Source organism: Poecile atricapillus, chromosome Z (genome assembly GCF_030490865.1).
Source record: "Poecile atricapillus isolate bPoeAtr1 chromosome Z, bPoeAtr1.hap1, whole genome shotgun sequence".
NCBI classification, from domain to species: Eukaryota; Metazoa; Chordata; class Aves; order Passeriformes; family Paridae; genus Poecile; species Poecile atricapillus.
The window spans coordinates 105480416-105500708 of record NC_081289.1 but is presented as its reverse complement, the minus strand read 5'-3'; the positions used below and the strand labels follow the sequence as shown (position 1 = coordinate 105500708).

General features: G+C 33.8%; 1 protein-coding gene across 1 annotated transcript in view; it reads right to left on the bottom strand.

Annotated features, from left to right (window-relative positions):
- Positions 1-20293, bottom strand: part of CNTNAP4 (contactin associated protein family member 4) — a 202679-nt gene that overhangs the window by 32980 nt on the left and 149406 nt on the right. The window contains exons 10-14 of the mRNA XM_058826085.1: positions 17659-17830; positions 11476-11582; positions 9115-9234; positions 6018-6215; positions 2753-2909 (exon numbers count right to left, since the gene is read on the bottom strand). Of these exons, the coding sequence (XP_058682068.1) occupies positions 2753-2909; positions 6018-6215; positions 9115-9234; positions 11476-11582; positions 17659-17830 (754 nt within the window). The remainder of the gene's footprint in view (positions 1-2752; positions 2910-6017; positions 6216-9114; positions 9235-11475; positions 11583-17658; positions 17831-20293) is intronic.

Sequence of the window (20293 nt, the reverse complement as noted above, 5' to 3'; positions counted from 1 at the left end):
TCCACCCTGAAAAAATTTTAAAAAATCAAATAGAAATGTACAAAGTCATGCTGACTACAGGAAAAGCAGCATATGCTATGAAGGTGGAACCTGCAGAAAAGAAAATATGTAAATTTGCATTCAGAACTGACATCTAATACTTGTAATATTAGACCTAGTTCCTTGTTTAAAATCTTTGTTGGCTTAGTGCCAGAAATGAATTTTTAAATTTCATAAGCACCAGTTTTGACCCTAAAATTCCTTTCCATAACCCCATGGAACTGTTCAGTTTCTCGGGACTATTCTGGAAAATTCTGTATGTCAAATTAATACATTCAATCTTCCCTCTAAAGGGCAAAGCAAATAGTTCAGAATAAACAGGAGAAACTCGGAGTGGAGAAGTAATCTAGAAGCTCCACTACTTAGAGATTAAACATGAGACATTCATCAGGAAGAAATCCATGCTTCTCTGAGACTGTCATCAGGCCCAGCAATTTTGTCTTTCAGTACACAGTGCACTGGGACTAACAAAGTAGGGAGAGACTCCACCCTCTCGCTGAATAAAATTAGTGACTTTCTTCACCTCTCCCCTCTCTCTTTCCTATCGTGATCATCTTTCTCCTGCATACAATTTCTGTTCATCTGTTTTGAAGCACAGTGAAGAATGGTCATTTTTTTAGTAAGCTATTTTGCTTAACCGAGGAATGCAAAACATGGGGTTTTTATAAATGTTAATTTTTCACGAGGTGAGATATTTCAGGTTTCTAATTTTGAGCTGAAAGAAAATCCCTCAAAACACCAGAAGTGTTTGCTTCAGTAAAATAATGCTGTAAACAAAAGGAAAGTGTATAGAATTTATCTTCTGTGGAGAGGAGTTGCAATTTTTAAATTTTTAGGACCAGATTTTTTTAAAAACAACTCTATTCTAAAGTTCTAGAGATGTAAAGCTTTTCATCAGTCAAATAAGGAGTTTAGAGTTAAATTTGTCCAATGTATGAAACAAGATTTCACTATAAAAGTAGACTGTCAAAACCAGTGTTTCAAAATCAGTGTGTAACTAGTTGTCTATGATCAAAATGCATCTCAAAGAAGCATAGCTTCTACCTACTTTTCCCCCCCAGTGAACTGTATCTAGTTGAGATCTACTAGAAGTATCAACTGATCCAAAGCAGTAGTCTCTAGGGAAATACAACGGTAATCACAAGTACCAAAATGAGTGCACATGTAACCTCTGTAATACTGGAGTTACTGGGATGACTCTCTACTTACAAGCATCAAAATTGGATACAAACAGAAATACAAACCCAGACTCATTATTCTTTAAATTTAATACTCATAAATATCTCAGCAACTTACTGGAAGTGAATGTGCATGTGAAGATATGCATATAATCCTCTTATATACTGTATTTACAAATATGTTACTATTATAAATTAACCTTCGTTGAACAAATGACGAAACTGAGCAAGAATATTTTACATGTATGAGCAACTGTGCTAATTTTTTTCTCATAATGCATTTGCCTTTTAACACTTATTTTCATGTTACAAATTAATACTGTTTTTATTTTCATACAACATAATAATGGGGAAATTCTTAGTGTTATGTGTGTTTCTTTAATCTCTTTATTGGAATAAACATTGCAGATATCACCCTGTGAATTTTCTGCAATAGCAAACTCTTTTCTCCAGAAATCTTTGAAGCTTGTGAAGAATTGTTATTTGATTAACTCTTTCTTCTACTTTCATTTCTGTGTCTGCTCAATTCCCTGCCCATGTTGAGGGAACAAGCATTTTCCAACCCAACTCACTGGTCAGTCCTTTAAAGGAAGTGTGGACCTTCAGAAGAAAAAAATGATACAATGCTTAATTTTACACACGTTAAGCTGTTCCTAAGTATCTTCGTTACATTTTCCCACTTTAAAAAAATTGATGTTGATGCATTTTTTTAAGATGCACATGTTAATGTACTCACTGAACTTGATTTATGTAATTATGTAATTTAAATGGACTTCACAATTTTAAGACTGTAAAAGTTTCTTCAACAGAAGAGCTTTCATTTGAGAAGTCCCTCTGCTTTACCAAATCCTGTACTGCACTGGAGCTATTGTTGAGAAAGTTTTATCTGATCCTACTAAATGAAAAGTTAAGTTCAGATTTGACATTGTAAAAAGAAGTCCTCCGTTATATTATTTATATGAAAGTAATTGTAAATGACACCAGAGAATTTTAGGCACAAGTGGAAGATGTAATTCATTCATTCTCTTTGAACAGGACTCCACATGAGTGCTTTGCTTCATTGATAGAAAGAGTATAAATTTTAATTGTCTATGTTTTAGATGGAAAAAAAAGGATGAAAAAAAGCTAAACCTTAAAGTGTAGTTATAAATTATGCTAAAAATAACCTTTTTTTCACATTTCACATTTTAACTTTAATCATGTTCAGTAGTCTAAAATTAACTGAAGTTGTGGTAAAGAACTATAGTCTTAATCTGTAACATGCAATACACTAGAGGACTAGAAAGTATCTGCAAAATTGAACTTCCCCAAAATTTAGAGTGAAAGAATTAGCAATTATACCTAATGTACATAGCAATAACTTTGTGGAAAAATATGTTCTATAGCAAAGAATCAGATGACAATATGGCACCTTAGATTTCCAACTGCCTTGGTATTATAAATATGCTAAGGTCTGTATGTTTTCTTTATTTACTTTTAAAAAAAGAAGTACTTAATCAAACAAAAGAAGTAAATAACCAACAGTAAAAAGTCACCATTCATCCCTGTCCGCATCACAGTTGCAGTAATGCTGGGAATCAATGCAGCTTCCCTCCAGTCCACAAGCACATTTTTGTACAGCAGGCAAGGAACCTCCCCAGTAAGTATGAGTTTCATTTGTTCTTCCAATCCACCAGCTCAGTGGCATCCCATCTAAAAAGCAGGTTAGAGAAAATCAGTTCCCAGTCTTGTCTCCTACTTCTCTCTGGTTTCCCATCAAAATAATTTTCCAAAAGGTTAAGAAGACAAAAATCCCTGCTCAAATCTAAAACCTTTAAATGATCAGGAAAAAAAATAAATTTCCACCTTTACTTGATAAGTAATTATTCATTTTAATACTTCGTTTTCACATATTAAGTGATTGTCACAGATTTTTGCTTGCATTAGTGGAAAAGGGAACTCACAGTACCTAGTTCAGCCAGCCATGATATTAGAATAATTTATCTTAAGCAGCCCATTTATATAATTCATTTCAAAATGGTCCATGAAAGAGGAGATATAATCATCCTAAAAATCAGGGCAGTTTATATTCCCAAGTAAAGATCAATTTCGTATGTTGGAACTACCAGAAATTGAATGAGGAAAGTCATAGAAACGGCCTCATCCCACTACCAAGAGTACTACAGAGTACTACTACCCACATCTGTGATGAACTTTAAGCATATGAATAGTACTGTTAATCAGAAATGCCCAAAGACAGCTGCTAGGTCATGGACAGTAGATTCAGAATTTATATACTCAGAGACAACAGAAATCATGTTAATAGTACTCCCATATGCAAGTTGATATATGTGGTGAGCAGAAATGAGGTAGCCCTGTACTATTACATCTCTCTGTGGTGCTCCCAGTCAGCACTGTTTGTAGCAAAATGATAAAACTGTATGTTTACTTAATGTTACAGTACTGCAGAATAAGCTTAAAGATATTGCCAAGCAAGCATAGCAACAGAAGAAATATCTACAGAACGCATAATAGCTAAACAATATGAAGCATAAGATAAACCATCTCAAATGAGATGGAAGAAGGGTGGTGGATGTATGAAAGTCAAGGCATGAGAAGAAATCAAGTATTGTTAAATTATAGTTTCTCATGGATGCATTTTTTTGTTTCTGCTGGAGCTCCATTTTCAGCACCTGGCCCCCACAAAGAAGCTGGAATTTATTCTACTCGCAACTTTACTTACAACTGCTACTGCTTATTAAACCTCACTGTTAGATAAAACCTCTGTTACACTGACAATCTTTCAGATTGCGAACATATTGACTGCATTCATTACCACACAACTGTCAGCCCAGCAGGCCAAAAACCAGTGTGAGCAGTTTTTCGAAAAGTCAAGCTTGCATAATGGCATCAGTGTCCAATATCAGTGTTTGTGTTTGCAAACCATCACAGGAGGAAGAAAACCCAGAGACTGTGTATAAATAATTTATCAGACAACACTTTAAAAAGGTTCTAACAACTAAGACTGTAAAAAGCAGAATATTTCTGCTGCTTTAACAGCATGCCTTAGGTTTATATTGTAGTCATGAATTAGCATTCCCAGCGTTTCACTAGGGACATTGGGGTATGTTTAAAAGCTGGTCTCAGTTATTTGTTCATACAGCAAGGTAAGAAGAGAGTATTTACTGAAATGCTGCAAGTTCATACTGATTAGCCTAGATTTTTTTCCCTGCCTTGGCAGAAAGTACTGCCTAAGCAAAATAAAGCCATTAATTAAAATAGTTAGAGATTTCTTCATAATGATCACATAAATGTATTAACCAATGACTTTTCTAATGAGATCATTTACAAATGCCACCTAGATGGATTGAAGAAAATGCATTCCTAAAATTCAGTCAAAGATTACTAGGTGGACTGTATGTTCCAAAAAATATATTATGTAACCATCATCAAATTTTCTATTTCTTAGGCATACCTAGTGAAGATTATATACAGCAGAAATGAGAGTGATTAACCTGTGTTTAAACAAAAGAATTATTTAGAAAATTGCTATAAGTCTCATGTAACTTTCACATGTCTATTTATTCTTAGCATTCAAAACTAAATTCTAGATGACTTATCACAGGTGACTTTGCACATTTTGAAGGCATTTATTTTAGCACATTTATGTGCATATTATAAATATGCAGTGATATGTAATATAAACAGCATAACAATAAAAACAGTGAATTACTTTAGCACATTTACATGCAATCTCCTTGGACAAAAAAATAGTCTTTAATCTTTCTGCTTGAGGCAAACCAGGCTTTTGAACACTTAAACATAGTTTTAATTTGGAGCCCACAGTAAAAGGAAGGCTCATTGGGACATCTTAAAGCAGCAGGTTCACTTTTTTTGCTGTGGAGGTATTTTCAAACAGATATTCTCTTCCAAGAGTGAACACCAATCTAAAAAGCCCAGAGATGTCCATGCCATAATTAGGGAGAAAGAATGTATAAAGAAAGAGCTTAGACATAGAACCAGAGAGGACTTCATGCAGAGATATTCTCTCTGCTTAGTAGGAAAGAATGCCAAGGAATCAATATTTAGTATCTTAAGAGCTTCTGGTGCACAAGTCAAAAAATTTCACTTAGTTTTTCAAAAAACAGTAAACAATGAGGATTTTACCTCCACAGTATTTGGAGTGCTTAGATGTTCACAGTAGTCTTTTAACACCAGCTCTGTGTCAGTAAGAGTTAAAATTTAAATATACGACATAACTTCACTTTTCTTTAAGTAGATCAGACCTCTCTTTATTTCTTAAAGCAATTATAATTTTGTCAATAATTCACATTTTAGCTAGAGAGCTTTTAAAGAATGTTTATATTGGACATTGGAAATTCAATGTTATTGATGTGTTTTGTCAAGCACTCACAATATGCACATTAAGCGCACACATTAACTTCTCCTGGTATCTATGCACTAATTTCTGTTCTTTTAAGAAGGTATTTCCTCAGTAATAATTTAATTCCTCCATTAAAATTAAAAAAATCTTGGAATACCAAACAAGAGGGGATCTGTTAATAACAATCTCTGTTAATTTAAAAGTCTTATGAGAGAAATTAACTCGAGAATTTAATTCTCTAAAAGAAAATCATTATAAATCGACAGTTGTATTTTCCTGGTTCAAATATCTCTTACAGAAATTTGAGAACTCAATATTTGAAGTAGTTCAAACACCATAGTAGCAAAATGCCTAGCCTTGTTAGAAATAAAGAATTTTAGTAACCAGTAAAAATAAAGGCACGATGCAACATAATAAGGTTTGACTGCTTTACTTACCTGACTGATCTAAAAGCCTTGATTTTTTGCAGTAGTAAGCAAGCTCTTGTTCACAGTGATCTGCGAGGTTTATTGTAGCCCAAAGCTGGTCTAGGCTGGCAGAATACTTGAAAAACACAGTGTGTGGGTTCTCTCGATTAGCACTTTTAACTCTGGTTAGGTTGGTGCTGTTATGCTGTATAATTGTCCACGTTGCATCTTTCAAAACACATGTGAAAAGTAATAAGGAATGAGAAAGCTGCAGAAGTTAGTAATGGAAAGAGCATGTAGCATGAAATCAGCTAAACTTCAAGATAACTTCTTTGATCACAGAAAGCTCTTTGAGGCCCATGAAATAAACATAAATCATTGAGCAAAAATGAAAACAATTACCTATTTTTTCTATTCATAGATAGATCATTGTACCATGACTGTAACAGGTATTCAGCTAGTTATGATTATTGAATAAGGAAAGAATATGTGATGACACCCAAATATTTGTACCAGAAATAAAATACTGTTTACTTGCTAAATTGCAATGAAAGATTAGAAAGAAAAAACACTTACTATTGTGACTTTCCCTAGGCTTAAATAATGCATTTAAACATTAATTCTATCCTAGAATCTACCTACATTACATACATCCTTATAGCTTGAATTAATTTATTCTGTATGAGAAAGCGGCCTATAGGCCTTTTGAATGATACAAAAAAGCAGAAGTTCTTGCATTTACTGTGCTAACTATAAAACTAAGATTATATGAAGGTTAATTACTACTGCCACCTAAAATTAAATAGTATTCATGGTGAAGGCTCATATCATTCTTCTGTTTTGTATTTTTGTCAAGCCCCTTCACCTGTGAATAGGAAAAAAATGAGCTTTTTCTGTTTCAGCTCCCACTTTCAAAATTTGTAAGCCTCACTTTCCTGACCAAAACCCCTCTCAAGGTAGGTGCGAGAAGGCTTCCAGTTAAAGCCCATCTGGGACAGTCAATTTTAGATTCATGGTCATCGTATTCATGTATCTTCTTGGCCAGTGTAATCTGAAAAATCGTAAGAATTATTATTTTTTTCTAAATTTTAATATCGATATAATATTTTAGACATTGTAATAGTAGTATTCTAACTAGACCTGTATTTTATTTCATCAGCTGTCTATAGGCCGCACATGGCAGATATTATAAAATAGCCATAAAGAGGAAAGAACTATGGTCATTTAGAGATAAGAACTAGTCAGAAAGATGAAACTAAATATATTTCATCTAATTATATAATTTTATTAAGGATGTAATTAGAATGTCAAAAACCAGATAGCTGGAAATAAAAATTAAAATTTTGGTGCCTTTATTTGTTCTGGGTGCTGTTTTCTGTGGTTGTGGGTTTTTTTTGGTAGATGGACATACATACAGACACAAATACATCTCTACATTACACTGAACATAAAAATGAAGACAAGCAGTTTCAATATTCAACTCATGGTCACATTCCCAAAATTACAAAAAAAAAACCCAACCAACCAACCAAAAAAAAAAACAAAAAACAAAAACCCACAAAAAACCCACAAAAAAACCCACAAAAAACCAAAAACCAGAAAACTGCAAAGTTTTTAGCATCTTAATTGACAGTGTGTTGTTGACAGCAATTAAGTGTGGACCGTAGGCTTTTGACTCTGAAAATGAGCTCCAAGAATAAAATCAGGGAATGGCACGTCCCTCCCAGCTGCCTGAAATAGAGCCCCATGAATGTCAAAGACAAGGCAGTGCAGTAGGAAATGTGGGCATCTGCCTTCTCTGCCTCTGGTGGGAAAAGGGAATACCAGTCATGAGGAAACTGGGAACAAAACAAATATAGAAGATTCATCCTGTCAGAATGCATCTTGAGATGAGGAACTGATCAATGATGTTTGCTTAATGTGGTGAATAAGGAGTGACTGAGGAAAACAGGAACAGCTGTTCATGGACACACAAGGATAAATCAGACACTACACTGTACCTTGGAGAGTTATACCCACTTAGAAAAATTGTCATCTTTCTGCCATGATTCTTTGGTCTTTTTAGTCTCACAGGACACTAGAATATTTCTTTTTAAGAGCCCATGCCAATCTGAAGTGTTCTTATTGTGAGAAAGCACAACTCACTGTAGAAGTCAAAGTCAGGAGCTGACATGGTAAGACTAGGTAAATTGCTCAAGTCAACATCAGAATCTTACTATAAGGTTTCTGAGTCAAGTTCTCAACACTTAGGGCATATCTAGCCCTACCCAGTTCAAATCTAGATTATTCATGTATTCTTTTAAACAGTTATAACTGTGTAAAACTAAATTTTTGTGAAATAAAAAAATAAAATACTCCCATCATTTTTGCTGGAAAGCAATTCATATTAAAGGGGCTAAGTGAAGGAGACAGCCACAAATCCAGTAGTAATAAATTCCAAAAAGCCACTTAAATTTAAGCTTAGTTAAAATACCAATATACCATACACAATACAGAGATAGAATCAACTGCTTTGTTAAAAAGCAGATCAAATACAAATTGACAGCTAAAACTAGTTACCTACATGATCAGATTCAAAGAACTGGTTGCAGAAGGGAAACAGGGTGTCCAAAAGTGAGGCTGCAAGTTGGATGGACTGATTGTATTTGTATTCTCTAAATGATCACCATGCAGTTTGAAAGATGAAGTTTAATATCTATATTCCTTCCAACAAAGGCCAGATCTAAATTAAAATTTTTCAGAAGGCTATTGGGAAAACTCAGCAAATAAAACGTAACTTATTTCTCATTTTCTTAAGTATCCTTGAGAGGCTGCAACTTCAGTAAAAAGAAAGCTGCTCCCCAAAATGAACTACTATGACGTTGTCAACATATGGAACACATACCCTATTTATGCAAAGCAAAGCAGGAATGCTGTATTAGCTTCACAGCCTGAATCCTGTTATAATTCTAATTTTTATGCCTAATTATTTGCCCAATATCCTGAGCTAAAGAGTCACCTTCATTTTGTTGTGCATGTTTACATTAAATTCATAAACTGCAGAGACTTCTCACTTGATAACTCGTTTTTCAATATAATGAGCATGCATACAGTCACAGCTGTAAGTTAAGGAAGTTTATCACCTCACCTGTCATATTGCAGTATACGAGAAATGGTCCCAAGGGGCCACTTCCATCTGAATCAATATTGTAAAAGCCTGAAGTGTTCCCTCTGTGCTTATAGGCTTCACATGATTGCTCATAGATGGCTGCAAAAGAACACACCTCATCACAAATGCCATGGCATGATTTTACATTTTATTCAGGGAATTAAAAAAACAATGTGCATGACCCTTGACATTGGGAAAAGAAGTTGGATGTGTACTATCTCTGCTAAAGAATGAAGAAAAATTCATGCAATCAAAATTATGCCTTTATTAGAAATTGTTAAGCATATTTGGTTTATCATGGAGATCACAAGGTACATTTTTAAGCATTTTATTCTATACTTCCAGCTCAAAACTTCTGGAATGAACACATGAAATATGAGCGAGTAAATGGTTGTAAAATTGCTGAATAACGCTAGAATGCCAAGGTTATTACTTAGACCCTGGTAATCAGGTTTTGAGGAAACCCTCACTAACTACCTCAACCAAATCAGATTTTTGTTGCTACTGTTGTTGTAATGTAAAACAGAAGATAAGCATTTTTTGGCCTTCACACTTCTCATTTCTTTTCATTTTAAATGGAAATGTGACTTGTCAGAGATTTCAATAAAATAACTAAATAAGCAAAAAAATTTAAAAAAAAAAAAAAAAGACAGCTCCTTGGTTCCTTGTCATTTATACTTTATAGCAATCCAGGTCTTAAAAAAAAATAAAAATCTGTAATACCTCTTATGTATCAAATATGTGAGAAAAAAAAAAAGAAGTATGAGTCCACTTCTGTAACTGTATCTCAGGAAGCATAATGATAACATCACAGCTGGACATATTAATCTAAATTCTCCTTTAACCATTTTATTTCTTTTGAGCAGTCATAATGTATTGATATTTCTTTTCAAAATTAAACTGTAATCTATCATTTATCAAAGATTAAAAAAATTCTGCCAAAAAGAATGAGCTGCCAGATTAAAAATGAAAAGTAGTTATGAGTGCTATACAGCATTTTTAAATAAGCTAGTATTTTAAGAGTGTTATCTTTCTATTTTTTTGCCTGATGGTTACTGACATTACATTGCAACAGATATAAAAAAGGCCAAACCCTTCATTTTACTTACCCTAGGAATTATCCATAATAAACAATTTATGCAATTTTAAAACGCAGTTTTATTGTTCCTTAGAATAAGTACTCTTAGCTAAATTTAGAAATGACAGAAGTTTGATTATTCGTTATGATTTTTGACAATAAAAAACATTGGTAACTCATATTATTACACTTCTCATTAAGTCCTAATCAACAGGAAACCTTAGCCTGCGTCTGTCCTCATACACATCACCAGATGATCCAGTTTGTGACTTTTCAAATTGCAATTAGTCAAATCACCTTCATTTTCACTCTGGGTTCATCAGAGTTTAATGTCATATACCATGGTATTCAAAATCTTTACTATTGGCATGTTTCCTATGTTACACAGTTTTTCTTAATACTGTTATTTATGACTGTTGTTGACTTTGTATGATCAAGACTTAAATAGGCAGTCTTTTAAAATCAGTGATTTCTCAAAAAAATCCCATTTGGGTAGACATACATTCTTTCTGTGAAAGCTGCCATAAAGGACTGTGTAGATTTTATAGAGACAATAAGTACAGAATTATTTATCTGATGATTAGGGAAATCTTTGTATAAAAAAACAAGTAAACTTATATGGATTTTTACTTAAGAGGTAGGTAGTGAAAGCCAGAGTACTTCTTTTATCTTTTTCCCAGAACATGCTGAAAGCAGTGCCAAAGTAAAGCATCTCCTGTGAAATTACGTAAGTTACATTCAATTAGGTTTTCAAAATGTGTTTATTTTATTTTCTCCTAATCTACTTTCTGATCCAGCAAACTACATAAATATGTGTTTGAGGTTTAGCACAGGATTATCTTTGGACATGCATGTAGTCTCACCGGCTCAGAAATAATAAATATTACTTGTTGTGATGAATAAAGATGAATTTACCATATTTCTAAAAGATACATTGCTTCAGAAAGTGGAATTATATGGATGACAGAGGGTATTTACTATTTACATAGTAAAGCCACACATAAAATACAAAAAATGTGAAAGAAAAACACTTTAATTTTCAATTTATTTTTTTTTGTTACATATTTTGAGTTCCCAAGGCCTTTCCTCAAACCAAATTATGGTTATTTTTATAACTTAAAATATTTTATGAATGATAAGTTCAAATGTTTTTTGGTTTGGTTTAGTCTTTTTTTTTTTTTTTTTTAAATTTTGTTTTGTGGTAAAGAAATTCACTCAGAAGGAAAAGCACAGTCAGAAATCAGAAAACATCTTAGACTTACGATAGTGACAAGTAGCTCCCTTGTAACCAGTATTGGCACAGTTGCAGTGGAAACTGTTCCAGGACTGTGAGCACTCACCACCGTGTTCACAGTAATTAGGCAAACACCTAAAACAAAAAACAGTTTGCATTTTCACTCTTTTTTCTCCTCACTTAAATGCCACTTGTACTTAGCAAGAAAAGCAAAATCCTGGAAAAGAACTATAATGTGAAGGAAGTCATCCAGGTCATTGGTAAAGATGTCAATGCAAGTAAAAGAAAACTATGAGAATTTCTTCCCTAGTATTCCTTTTGCTTATAAAAAATATCTTAATTATGTAATAAGCTTGTGAGAACAGAAATAAAGTGTAAGATGTAGAATGGTTATTAGTGTTCAACTGGCTGCAATTCAGTACCGACTAATAAATCAAGGAAAGGTTTATGTGTTAATAATTCAATGGCAAGTTTTGCAATGACTGGGATTTCTTCAACATGCATCAAAACAAAGCAACATTACAGCAGACTTCTTTCTGTTCTTGTAAAATAATAATTAAAAAATCACCTAACAAATAAATCTGACCACAGCACCTGACATCTATTTCTAATTCCAAAATTATGTTTACTTCCTATGCTAGAAATAATTCAATGTCATTTCCAACACAACTACCCAGTTCCAGTTTCCACTCTGGTAATATGACTAAGATCCTGAAGAGTTTTGATTACTTTCTTCTAGGTATACAATGGCTGACTGAAAAAATAATTTACCTGTAGCTTCTTAGTGTTAAAGACTGCTACACTATACCAAAGTATAAAATAATTGTGAGACGAAAAAAAAAAGAAATTATATTTTTTTATAAATTCAGCTGAAAATATATTGAAATATATTGGCACACTTCAACCAATTATTAACCAGTTTTTCACATTAGAAATTAGTTAATAATCTAACTGCACTCAGTGTATGTGTATGATACAGCTCAGACAGTAAAAAATGACTTTACAGTGGACATTAGTCACAGGAAAAAAAACACTAAGAAAAACCACAAGCCCACTAACACTCACAGGATCTTAAAATACCTTATAATTCATTCAAGAAACAGTAGGAGAATATTAAATTAGGATTGCAGAAAGTCCAGCATTTCACACATCTGCCCTATGAATAATTCAGAGTCTTTGCACATTCACTGTTCATGGCACTCAAAGAATTTTATCTTTCATGTTTATAAACAAGAATAAGTGGTTTTCACAGAAAGGAATTAAAAAAAGAAGTAGGAGGTGAAGTATAGGTAAAGTAAGTAAACCTAATAGATGTCACCAAATTTCAAGGAAATCTGTGACATTTTTTGGCAGTGAAAGAGCTGATCTTGTATCTATTCTCTCACTCACAAAATGTATGCCTAAGACCAGTCAACAGATGATATATGTCTCAATGAATTCTGATTTGGAACCTGAAGATAAAATTTAGGCACCAGGCTTACAATTATTTTCATCCTAAATACTTTGACAGAATTATATAAATATACATACTAACATTTCTTAGGTAAATGCTTTGTTTTACTTTCTACGGGTATAACTAATTATCAGTTATTATAAATACTCTCTATTAGTTATTATAAATAATTTCAATATAGTTATTATAAAAACTAACAAAACTGCCATTCAAGACCTTCAGTGCATTCACTGACAGCTGTTCTGTTTTTATTTAAGTCATATTTTGAGACTTATGCCTTTCTGATAAAGACATTATCAAAAAATTGTGTTTTACGAGGTCTTTACTTGTATTGACTCCCTGTCCTTACTAATTAATCTTCCTAATATTGTTCACAAGATGAAAAGCTTTAATGAAATTGATTACATTTGAACCAACCTTCATGAAAGTGAAAACAAGTTGAGTATAATTTAAATCTTTTAACAATAAATTAAAATCTTTTAACATTAACTTCTCTCCTCTGCTTGAGAATGTATAAAAGTAGCCACTAGCTACATCAAAGTAAATGTGTAACTACATTATATGCTGTGACCCACCCCAAAGCAAGATTTAGAACACAGCTTTCTTTGAACAAGTGAATCTTCTCAAAAAATAGTTCTCATATTTGAAACAGTATTTCTAATACTTCATCTATAAAAATTAATTTTTGGATTCATCACTGTGGCTGCTAAAACCAGAAAAGCAACAGCTGATTAAACATTTACCACATATTTCTTGATAATATGTTTTTAAGTGTATGTCTTCTGCAAATGATATAATATTTTAGACCAAGGCAGCAGCCTACGAATAACTATAAACTGATATTGAGAGGAGAATATTGATCCAGAATATGAATATAGTTGTGATAAAGCAAGGGAAAAAATAATAACTTTCTGTGTCAATTTTCAGCTAGACATATATTTTGTGTACTATTTCTTTATCATGCTTCTAAACTATGGCTAAAAGATCCTTTAAAAGAAAGCAAATAAATGCTGCATTTTTAATGCCTATTATTTCTTCATTCTTCAGTTTATTACAAAAAAAAAAAAAAAAAAAAAAAGAGAAGGAAATTATTTCAGAACTCTTTAGTGACCATCATTTTTATTTCTGGCTTTTCTTTTTAACGATATAAAGCCACTCAATCCTTTTTTTCTATGCTGTTGCCAGGACAAAAAGGCAAGAGGTCCTGGTAGGAAATTGTATGTATCTGTGTAGGGCTCAATGTAATTAGGAGAGGCTCATCTGTTACTCTCTCCTCAGAGACTAAATATCCTAACATTGTAAGGTATTTAAATGACACTGTGTCCTTTAAAGTGATTTTGTGAATGGTTTATATCTAATTAGGAGTTATTAAACCAATATATATTGATAAAGGAGCTGAGAGAAAAGACATTAAGGAGAAAGGGAATTGTTTGCATGCAAAAGAGATATATGAGCAATAGAACAATATAAAGATACGTAATGAAATGGCTAAATGGAGGATCATGGGAAGACTGATGACTGTAAACAGTCAAAACAATTTAAGATTAGGATAAGGAATTAGAAAGTTTATCAAACTGAGAAAACTGAAAATAGGAAAATGGTGTGGTATTTGTTAGTATAAAATGAATAAAAAGTTAATTTATATTCCAAAAATGAATTATTAACTAACCATCTCTCCATGAAGACTGTAAATCTCATAAAGAACACTCTTCATATGTTAAATGTGTATATATGAGGTAAAGAATGGATTAAATAGAATTGTTTTCAGTTTATTTACTATTGCATGTAAATCCAGGTTGCTATGCAAAGAGTAAACTTTATTTGCTTTCATGCACTTTATATGTATAAAACATACTATAAAACTACTACATTTTGGTGTCAGTCACTTCTAGTAAAAAAGCCACCAATAACTTCTGAATTTGGGCCATACTTCACAATTTGGAACTGAAGATGTAAAGACTCACATAAAGACTCCAAGACAAAGAAGGGATTTGTTTGCTCACCTGTATGGAGATACTTACTATGAGGAACACAGTGTCAAAAATGCTCATTAGCTTAGGGCATTCAAAGACATTTATAAATCATGTTAGGAAGAAAGCTTTTTTTCCTCTAACAATATGGTGCACAGCATGATACAAGCTACCTATTAAAATTGTTTAAAACATGTAAGCAGTTTTAATTTTGCCAAATATATGTGTTTTATCACCTGGGATTTATTGTGAAATGTAGAATTAGTTTGATAAAGAGAGACATGAAGCTTGTTCCAAATGATGAGCTGCAGATATTGAATTAAATGAGACTGTGTGAGGAAGGGGGAAAGAAACAGTCCCAGAAGCAAAATAACACAAAATCAGAGGCTTTTTAGAAACAGTCTATTTTGAAAAAAGATATATTGAGGGTAATGAAATTTATAAAAATAGGACGATTAAACTTCTATTTTGATAAATTAGGAAGACATATGGTACGCATGCTGGGAATTGAAAACTAAATCTGGCAGTGCCAATGCAAGAAAGGTACAATGGTCAAGATAGAAGAAGAGACATAAATTTACATTAGCAAATTTTAGAGAAAACAAAACCAACCAACCAAAAATCTCCCATAAAGATGTTCTTTTCTTTTAGTATCACTGATCTTGAGAAAACACATATAATTTTGATGAAGTATGAAAGTCATATAAGCTCAAGTCAATAAAGTGTGAGAAAGCAGTAAGAGTTAAGTGTTCTGAGACTTGTATACCATAAATAATGCTGGATTTCTATATATTGAGATTTACATATCTGCTTTAAACATCATGTATTGTTTATTTATCCACTTACCATCTTTTTACAACCTACATGTACAAACTTACATCTTATGGTCATACAAAACTGAAAATAGCTGGAATCACTACATAAATTCATGGAGGACGAGATGATTTCTAAACTGAAACTCAGGGATAAGCATTTCAGGATGTCCACAGTTACTGTGAGCATTGGAAAATTCATGGTAAATCAGACAGAAATTGAGGCAATCAGGTGATATTTTTCACTCATAATCTTGCTTAGATTGCCTTTGATGTGTTTGAGTAAGGAATATGCATATTCCCACATCAGATTCTTTTGACCTGATTCTCTTCCTGATTTTTTTTCTTTATACAAGCAAGAAAGAAAGCAATGAAATAGAATTAAGTTCAGTTCCAGAGGTCAAAAACCAGCAGAGATGCAGTGCTTTAGAAGCTGGAAGGAAGTGCCATGAGGTCCTTCAAAGAGGAGAGGAAGGAGACAGTTATGACTGAAAAGTGAGAAAAGTCAAAGGCAATAGTATGAAAGAGGAAAAAAGAAACATTAATGTACGTGGCATCCCAGAGAGTCCCTAGTAAGCCATACAGTAAAGTTTTGACTGAGGCCAAGCTGTGGTTTGGCCCATTTCTATCACACTTAGTGCCTACTGCAAAGTAAGGATTACCTCAGTAAGAGATAAATTGGCACAATCATATCTATATATCTATATATCTATATATGTGTGTATGTATGTATGTATGTATATGTGTATCTATGTATATGTATATATATATATATGCATACATATATGAACTGCATATGTTTTTAATGTATGATAGGTGTAGAAATTAGTGAGAATACGCACTATAAATACAATTGAAAGAATCATATTTTTGGCAGAACCTTCATCCTTGTCTTAGACATTTCTCTCTTAACTTTTATGAATAATTAGGCAAATAGCTAGTATTTTTTTCATCTTTCAGCTACAAGGAGTAGTGAGTGTTTCCAAAACAAGAACATGCATAGCTGTACATTGTGTTATTTCTCGGAATGGATAGCAGGTCACAGAAATAGAGTTGTGTGACTGACCCCTGAAACTGGCTATTGTCTTGAAGCACATCTCTGCCTACAGTGTCTTCCCAAAAATAAATAATTTTTGAAAAATCTTATAATTCAAAAGACAGACTTTTGGAAATCAAAAGGCACTTTATGAAGACTAGAAGTATAGAAAGGAGGAGAGAATTATTCAAAAGCACATCATTCCCCTCGGCCTGCTGTGTCCTTTCAGTACAGTCTTTCACCCAGATCCAAGTAAAACACTTCTGGATTAAAGATAGCATAGCTGTCTCTGACTGCATTCTCTTGAGTGTACAGAATAGAACTTCTCCTTCCAGTGACTTTTTGTGCGTTTGCTCTCTCTTGTCTCAGCAGCCTGTGTTGTTCTGTAAACCCCTCTGCTTTCACTACACTGAAATCCAGAAATGTCCTTCCATCAAGCATTTATGTGGGAATATATACAGTCTTTCCTCCTGGGGAGGGACACTTCAACTAGCCATTGTTTTAGATAGACACTAATTGCAAGTTATGAGATTAGTTCTGACCATGGTCTAAAAGATGACTGCTCACTCACTGTGATGGATACTACCTACTGTGTTTCTGGAGAGGAAGAATACAGGAAACTGCAGTAACTTGTAAAAAACAGTATTTTAAATGGTGGATGGGACTACAGGTTGCAGGAGCGGATTTGTGTCTGCAGGTTACATGAAAAGTAAATAAGACATTTAAAATTTTTCAGAAACATAAAATAATATTAGTCAAAGTTAATTTGCAGTAAAAGGATGTCTATTTGCTACATGCTACATATTTTGCATTTATTCTGGACTTCTGAATTCTTACAAAAGAAACAGCACGTCATTTTGTAAGTGATCTGTTCTTTGACATCAAGTCACTATTAGAACATTGACATAAATAAATTAATGAGTAAACATTACTTTCTCACCTGTCTGTAATGCCACATAAATCTATCTGAAGATCACTGAAATTGCCAAAACTGTTTTGCTGAATAGAGATCATATCCACTGCTTTGTTACCAATGGAAATAAGTCGCATGCATCCTTGAAAACCACCAAATGAGGTATTACATTCAGAAGTGTTTCCATTGCTAGGACAGCCTGAAAGAAGAATAAAAACTGGAGCTGAAAAGAAATATTTTATTAAAAAAATATATAAATTCCAAAAAATAAATTGAACTTTTAAAACCTCCGCATATTTTAAACTTCGTGGTTGGAGGACTTCTGATAAACCATGGTTATATGACTGAAAAGAAATACGTCTCTGCAGTCTTACTGTTTTTAAAGCATATGCAAAATATCACTAAAAATTTTGTTAAAGGATAACCTCAACAAAAGCTCCAAAGCAATGGGTGGAATCAAGGTAGGAAGAGGTTGACTGGGAGACCATATTCCTAGTATGTTAGGTTACAATACAAGGTCACATGATTTGAAGAAGTTTTAAATCACAATTGAAATCAAATAAGAAAAAAAAATCAGTTACTAAGAACAGTGATTTTACTGTATCAGCTGCTAAGAAGATTTTGTAAAGTATTGAAACTTCTTGTTGCAGACCATCAGTGAGAACTAGGAGAGATGTTCCATTGAACCTGATACTCACGGACAAGGAAGAAACAGTTGAAAATGTAAAGATCAAGGACAGTCTTGGTTACAGCAAATGTGAAGATGGAGTTGTGGAGTTTATGAGCCACAGAGAAGAAAGAAATAAAACCCCAGAATTATAACCCTGGACTTTAGAAGAGCCAAAATTTTTCTGTTCAGGATCTACTTTTGAGGATACCATTAGGATATTAGAATACGAGGATGCCTTGGAGAGCAAAAGGGCTGGATAGCTTTCAACAAAAAACTCTTCAGAGCAAAAGAGAAGTTCATAGCAATAGAGAAGTCCATAGTAATATTGAAATAATTAAGTGTGGTGCAAGGCCTGCAAACATAAACATGGAGCTCCTGAGTAAGTAAAAACACACAAAAAACCACACAAAATGTGGTAGCAGGGACATGCAGGATAGAGAGGAAAGCAAAGGCATTACCTACACATCTAGGTATTCAGTTAGGAAACCAAGAGGAGATAAAACTTGCCAAGGAAGCTGAAGTGCAACAGAAAGGTTTCTGTAGGTAAACAGTAAGAAAAGGAAGGCTAAAGAGATAATGGATATTATACATATATTCCATGGGGCAGGGGACTTAGTGACAAGGGTCTGGAGAAGCCAGACTTGCTTTCTTCAAGGTCTTTTTCTTCACTAGTACAACTGATTCTTCAGATTCCCATATCCCCGCAGAGTATGAAAAAATAATGTAATATCCACAGTAAAGGAACAGTGAGCCCAAGGTGCACCTGAGGGTGCTGCAGGAGCTGGTCAATGCCATTTTAACAATTGCCATTGTCATTGTGAATTCATTAACATTTTAATCCTCAAAGGGTCTTGGTAATACGCTAAACTTCTTGATAATTGGAAAAGGCAGATGTTACACCCATCTTCAAGAAACAAGAGGGCAGTTAGTCTAGGGCACTAGTTATTTCACTGCCTGGCAAATTCACAAAGCAAAACTTCTTAAAGCCATTTCCAAACATGCTAAGGACAAGAAGCTAACTTTAGCTAACTTCAGCTTCAAGGTTAAATCATGCCTGACTTTGTTGTTTTTGCTCAAGTGATGAGCAGTATAGATAAAGGAAGAGCATGGAACATTGCATACCACGACTTTAGCAAAGACTTGATGGTTTTCTAAGGTCTCCCTATCACTAGATTCACCAATATATATGGGTGGGATAAGCAGGCAGTTGATGCTGCAAATTGCAGCTGATGAACATTGAGCAGAAAATTATTCAGAGATCAGTAATGACATGTATAATGTCTTGATTAATTGACCTGGATGATGAGACACCATGCACTTTCAGCAAGCCTGCAACTGATACCAAACCAGGGGTAGGGACAAAATGTTGTAGAGCAGGGCTGCAAATCAAAGGGGCCTGCACAGGAATGCCATGAAATCAATTAAGAACAAGATGAAGATTTTTAATCTGAGATGGAGCAAGTCCACACAACAATCCAAACTGGAGGATAACTGTCCAGAGACAGGCCTGAGATCCTAGTGACCATCAATTGGAATATGAGTTGGGGAAGTACTCTTGCAGCATTGAAGGCCAATGACATTCTGGGATGCATTATCAAGAGCATAGTCAGCAAGGCTTGGGAAGTGGTTCATCCTGCTGCATGGCACTAGTGAGGCCATTTAGGGAGTGCTGCTGTTCTGGGCTCCCCAGTACAGGAAGGACATCAGCATCCTAGAGTGAGGCCAGAGGAAGCTGAATGCAGTTATAAGGAGAGGCTGAGAGATCTGGGCCTACTCAGTCTAAAGATGAGAAGATAAAGATATCTGATAACACTGCATAGAGAAGATAGAGTAAGACTACTTCCAGCAGTGAATGGTGACAGGACAAGAGGCAGAGGATAAAAAGAAAAACCTGTAAATTTGGATCATCAGGCATAAGATGCAAGCAACAAGTGTTTTTACTGTGACAGTGGTCAATATAAGAACAGTTTGCCCCAAGAAGTTGTAAGATTT